Here is a 5,582-nt window from a genome sequence, read left to right as displayed (position 1 = left end):
GCCGTCGTACTTCACCATGTAGAGCGAGCTGTTGACGCTGAGCCGCTCCAGCACCGTGCCCTTCCACTTGGTCACGTTGCCCTTCTCCCTCCAGGTGTGCTGGATCCGCCGGCCCAGCAGGTTGTCCGGATCCGGGCTCAGGGTGGACGCCGAGCTCTCGCTCAACTCTCCACTGCTGCGCTTCCTGAGGAGGAGGAGGCCACAGGCGGCGGGTCAGCGGGACGCCACGTCTGCCGGCTTCAAGCAGGCCGGGACACGACCGGCACCAGTGAAACACCCCGAGGGAAGACCCCCAGACCTGGACCTGCTCCTGGTTCCCCTGAGCCACAGCTCTTTGGTTCTGTGGACAGAACGGCTTCCTCCTCGCTCTAACAGCTACAACACACTGCTGCAGTGGCAGGAGAAACGACATGACGCCGCTGTCATGGCAACTACAACCCACAGTGACAACAATGCAACCAGCAGTAACATCATCCAGCAGTGAACACCATGACCAGCAGTGACAGAACTACAACCAACAGTGAAAACTAGGGCTGCACGATTATGGTCAAAATGATAATCACGATATCCGGTGCCTGTCCTGTGGAGCCAGCTCCCAGCTTCTGTTAGGGGGGCTGGTTCAGGACTTCCTGGACCTTTTTCTTAGTGTTGCTGTAGATTGGGAGCTCTCTCTCTCTCTCTCTCTCTCTCTCCGGGATTCATAAGTTCACTCCACTGTGGGAGACTACAAAGTCAGAACACCAAAAACCCTGGAAGGAGAGGCTGTCTCTTAGCTGGACTAGAGCCGTGACTGAAGGATCAGCTGATCCACTGATCTAATGAGACGACCTGGGTGTAAACGGTTTCAAACTGGACATCAACCAAAACAGCTGATCATTGAGCCAACATTGATCTAATGAGACGACCTGGACCCAGTGGGTTAGAAGGTTTACTGAACCCCGGCTCCTACCGTGTGGAACCGGCTCCCAGTTCTGCTTCACTTCTTTTTCTTGTAATATTTCATAACTACGTGTCACTGACCACTGTTTCTCTTGTCGTCTGTGTACCTTGTCAAGACAAGAAATGTACCTGTCTGTCCTATCTCCTCCTCTGTCCCCTCCCCCCAACCAGAACAGCAGACATCCGCCACCTCTGAGCTGGTTCTGCAGGGTTCTGCTCCTCTGAGCCTGGTTCTGCAGGGTTCTGCTCCTCTGAGCCTGGTTCTGCAGGGTTCTGCTCCTCTGAGCCTGGTTCTGCAGGGTTCTTCCTGTTAAAAGGGAGTTTTTCCTGTGCACAGTCGCTGATGCTGCTCATGTGGATCTGTTGGGTCTGCTCTGTTAAAGTGTCTAGAAACGACTATGTTGTAATTGGCACTTATAAATAAAGCTGAATTTAATTTTGAGAATTTTTTTAATCATGACTATTCATCATGTTAAAGCTCGGGTCGGCGATCTTGGAAAACTAGCATGTATTCGAATGTAGCATCTCCCCAAGGCTCCGCCCAGCTCCCGCCCCATTGGAGGAGCTCCCGATGGGAGCGAACGCACTGGACGTGGAAGCGCCGCGTGCACAGAGTTTGTGATCGCCTCCAATGTTATTAGCCGCTCAGCTTTGTTCTATTTTTCACGCGAGCCGCGAGCGCCGAGAGCGCCTTGGCAACGCGTGCACTCTGAACCAGGGCCAGTGCACGCCATTGAAATGAACGCGTAGGGAGCTGGTAGAACGGCAAAGGGATTTGATTGGTTCCTTAAGAGCGGTCCGCGCGATACGATTGGTCGGCATTTTACACTCCTGTGGCCGCTACAGTGGTCAGATTTTTTCCGTCCACGTAATGTATTGACTTCTCCCGGGGGGAAGGAGCATTTCACTCAGTATGACAAGAAGAGCTTTTGGACAACATCGACTACCCGAGCTTTAAGAAATACATCTGAATTTTTATTGCACTACTTTCAAACCAACAATCTGAACAGTTTCTAGTGCAAAATGAGGATTCAAAGCATAAACGCTTAATCATAGAAAAAAAAAAACTTAATCAAGAATTTAAAATGTACCACAGGACAACTGAATAAATACGCTATTCCAGAGAGCAATCACAAAGTGCAACTCAATAACTAACAGAGGAACATCTTATACAGAAAAGGCAGCAACATGAGGCCGTTAGGCCGACAGGGTTCTGGCCACAAACACCAGTCTGTCAACATTTTCTGGCTTGAGAGACGAGTGAAGCCGGTCAGTACAGATAAAGACTCTGATGGGCAACTTGTTGCAGGAAGTACTTCGTTTCCAGCTGTGAAACTGGTGGGAGGAGTCTGCTGCTCCTTCCTCCAGTCCAGCAGGTTCTCCTCACTGTCCAGGCTGCCGGACTTCCCTCTGTCACCACGACTCGCTCTCATCCGTCCACCGCGTTCCATGAAGCTGCTGCTGCAGGGTGCGCTTGTTATTCAGGCAGTGTGATGAAGCCTGAGCCACGTGCTCGCCCCCTGGTGGCTGGCTGACTACTGACCATTCTTGATTAGAGAGGTTTTCCAGCAGAGCGGCATTTTAAATGGAAATATCGCCGAAGATCACGTTAATTTAATTGTGGCAGCCAAACTCGTGATCACTATTAAAATTCCACTAATTGTGCAGCCCTAGTGAAAACCACAACCAGCAGTGACGAACCCACAACCGACAGTGACCACATCCAGCAGTGACAACCACCAAGTTTCTCAACTCAAAGTGAACAAAAACGTTTTTAACCAGTTGTTAGAAGTCAGAAAGTTAAAAAGTAGCTACCGGAGCAACACAGACACCAAAATGACTGCTGGCATGGTTTCACATTCCAGCAGCGTTAAACGTCAGGTCCTCTTGTCTTTATGCAGACGTCACCCTGTGGGCAGGTTGTCAACCAATCAGAGGGCAGAGAAGTGTGTGAGAAAGGAGGAGGAGAGGAGCTCCACTCGGCTTTAAACCGGATGCACAACTCCAGCCTCTACATGTCAGAGTCACAGCAAACATTTACCAGCGTTCCCAGGTCCTGTCAGGCAGCGACCAGGCTGCAACGCAAATGTGAAGGAAGGCCACGTGCACGACGACGTGCACGGCAACCTTCTCCTACAACCCACCTTAACCTGCTCCATACATATGAAGCTCCACTGTGTCACAGTGTCAAGACGCTAAATCCGAACAGTGTTTTTCATTTCAGTCCAGAAAATCTGATGTTAAATCTGTTAAAATGTTCAAATAACTTTTGACACAAACAGTATATTTCAGGACATTGGTTAAAATACCAAACAGTATTTTTTTCTAAATCCAGACAGTTTCCTGCTGGGATTTATTTCACTATTCTTTAAATTTCTATTAGGCGAACAGAGAAATGAGGTGCTGGGAACTTGGGCAGAGTTGGACCGATCTGGCTCGGTCAGAAAACAAGTAGTGTTGCTGAAGGTCTGGGAGGGTTTGTTTGGAGCAGACTTCCCAGCTCGGGAGGTAAATCATCCGGACACGTCTTGAGCCAGATGTCATGTGGGAACGTCTGAACCCAGTGTCCTTCAACACTTTGTGTTTTGTCTGAGAAATAATTGTAGAAGCAAAGCGCTCAATGAGCCTCAGTTAGGGGGATTTCATGCCTCTGTGAGACGACACAGAGCACAATTCCTCAATGTTTCAAAGCACTCTGAAGTTTTTCACTGCAGGACTGAAACCTAAAGAAAACCGTTCATCCTGTAACGCCAGCAGAGACCAATCTGAACACGAACAGAGTTCAATCAACCCTGAAAGATCTCACAGGAGAATATTCTGCGGAGAACGTGAATCGTAACGTGAAATGAAACATGAGCTCATGCAGCGTGCGGCTTGTGGGTTGGAGCTGTGGTTCAGAGGAAATCCGTCTAATGTGGAAATAAAAACTCAATACGAATGAAAACATCTACAGACGCTGTAACAACTGAACAGACCACCATGTTCCTGTGGGGTCACTTAAATGTCATTTTGGCTTTGAGTGTATAAAGTAAACAAATACTGTAAATTTAACTGATTTTACAAGGTAAATTGAATAAATTGTCAAAAACTTCCCTACAATTGACAAGGTATTATGTGTGAGTAACAGTCATTTTACTGGTGGTAGGGTAACATTTTAACCCTATTTCACATCATTTATGTAAATTGTGTGACAATGCGTAACTATGTCTGATATGAAAGTGTAATTTTAGCGCTGTGAGACGTTAAATGTGATATCAGAGTTGTGTAAACCCTGGCCAGGTGAACTTTAATCTGCTGTGTCAGCCTACCTGCCCCGTTTCTTCGACATGTTTCCATAAATTCACAAAACCCTGTGGACACAAGACGAGTCAGTTAGTAGAGCAGACACCAGACTCCCGTCAGGAAGAGGAGTCCTCCGGTAAACTCCCTCCAGCGCTGCGGAGCCGCTCCTCCCGGTTAGCGGATGTAAACACGCTACACGCTAATTAGCTTAGCCACATGCTAATTAGCCTAGCCCCGTGCTAATGCGGCTACAGGTGACATATTTCTGCGGCTAACGCCGTCCGCGCGGCTAATAAACGCCCAGCTTTCGGCACGGCTCGCCGGATGAACGTCGACGTGTCACGGGAAACGCCAAGCCGAGACGGGACGCCCGGATTCGGGCCGCCCCGGTGCCGAAGGGGGACAAATCCTCGGTTATCGTGAATTGAGACATTTCTGCAATAAGCTAGCTGAACAAAAGGAAACGCTTCGCCACGAACGAGCCGCGACAGCGGGAAATACCGACAGGACAGGGGACACGAGCACGTGCTGGGACCGAGGCCGAGCCGTCCGCGCCGGCAGGACGCGGGAGAAGCAGCTGTTCGTCGTACCTGATCAATAATTTCACATCTGTTTGTCTTTGCAGAGCAGATTCCGCCTCTACTGTGGACTCACGGAACCGAACCAGCTGTGGACTACAACTCCCGCCAGCACCACGCGCCGCAGTGCATGATGGGACTTAGAGTTCCGGAAACAAACCCGCTTTTTTAAACGCGCTAGACGGAAACGAACTTTGACCAAGTGTAAACGCTTTCCCACAATAAACTGTTTTTATTGAAGGAAATGATTGTAAGGGTTTTTTATGTTCGTCTCTAAACAGTTTAAAATGCTGAACCTCTCAGTGTGAAACTACATCTCCCATTTGTTCTTACAGTGAACCAAGAATAGTTCAGAATAGTTCTGACAAACACGTCATGAAAATAATCCCATAATAATCCCATAATCTGAGAATATGAAACATTTGCTTCTATGGTCTCCACACATTTATACTTCAAATACAGCACAGTACATTTCATAAGTTCTGAAAGTTGAACAAAAACAACTATTTTGTACAAAATGAACTATTGAAGACGCACAAAAAACACCAATGACACAAGTGTCCAAGACAAACATGCCAAAATTAAAAAATGCCGTTAAATGACATTTTTTGAAATGTAAATTTAAAACGGATAAAGGGAAGTGATTAATAAAAGACTGTACTGATTCAATGAGTGAAACCTTGGAGAACGTTAGTATCAGAAGTTTTATTCTCTGGGTTTTGACCAACATTCAAGAACAGAAATATACATTCAAATATATTCACATACATTCGTAGATATAGT

General features: G+C 47.5%; 1 protein-coding gene across 1 annotated transcript in view; it reads right to left on the bottom strand.

The window, feature by feature from the left end:
• The window catches only part of LOC115405036 (spindlin-Z), a 6,517-nt gene extending 1,615 nt beyond the window's left edge, over positions 1 to 4,902 (bottom strand). The window contains exons 1-3 of the mRNA XM_030114457.1: positions 4,812 to 4,902; positions 4,248 to 4,289; positions 1 to 184 (exon numbers count right to left, since the gene is read on the bottom strand). The exon at positions 1 to 184 is cut by the window's left edge and continues 76 nt beyond it. Of these exons, the coding sequence (XP_029970317.1) occupies positions 1 to 184; positions 4,248 to 4,267 (204 nt within the window). The 5' untranslated portion in view covers positions 4,268 to 4,289; positions 4,812 to 4,902. The remainder of the gene's footprint in view (positions 185 to 4,247; positions 4,290 to 4,811) is intronic.
• Positions 4,903 to 5,582: the final 680 nt, after the last annotated feature.

The sequence above is a fragment of the Salarias fasciatus genome, chromosome 18 (genome assembly GCF_902148845.1).
Source record: "Salarias fasciatus chromosome 18, fSalaFa1.1, whole genome shotgun sequence".
NCBI classification, from domain to species: Eukaryota; Metazoa; Chordata; class Actinopteri; order Blenniiformes; family Blenniidae; genus Salarias; species Salarias fasciatus.
This window is presented reverse-complemented; position numbering and strand designations above follow the sequence as displayed.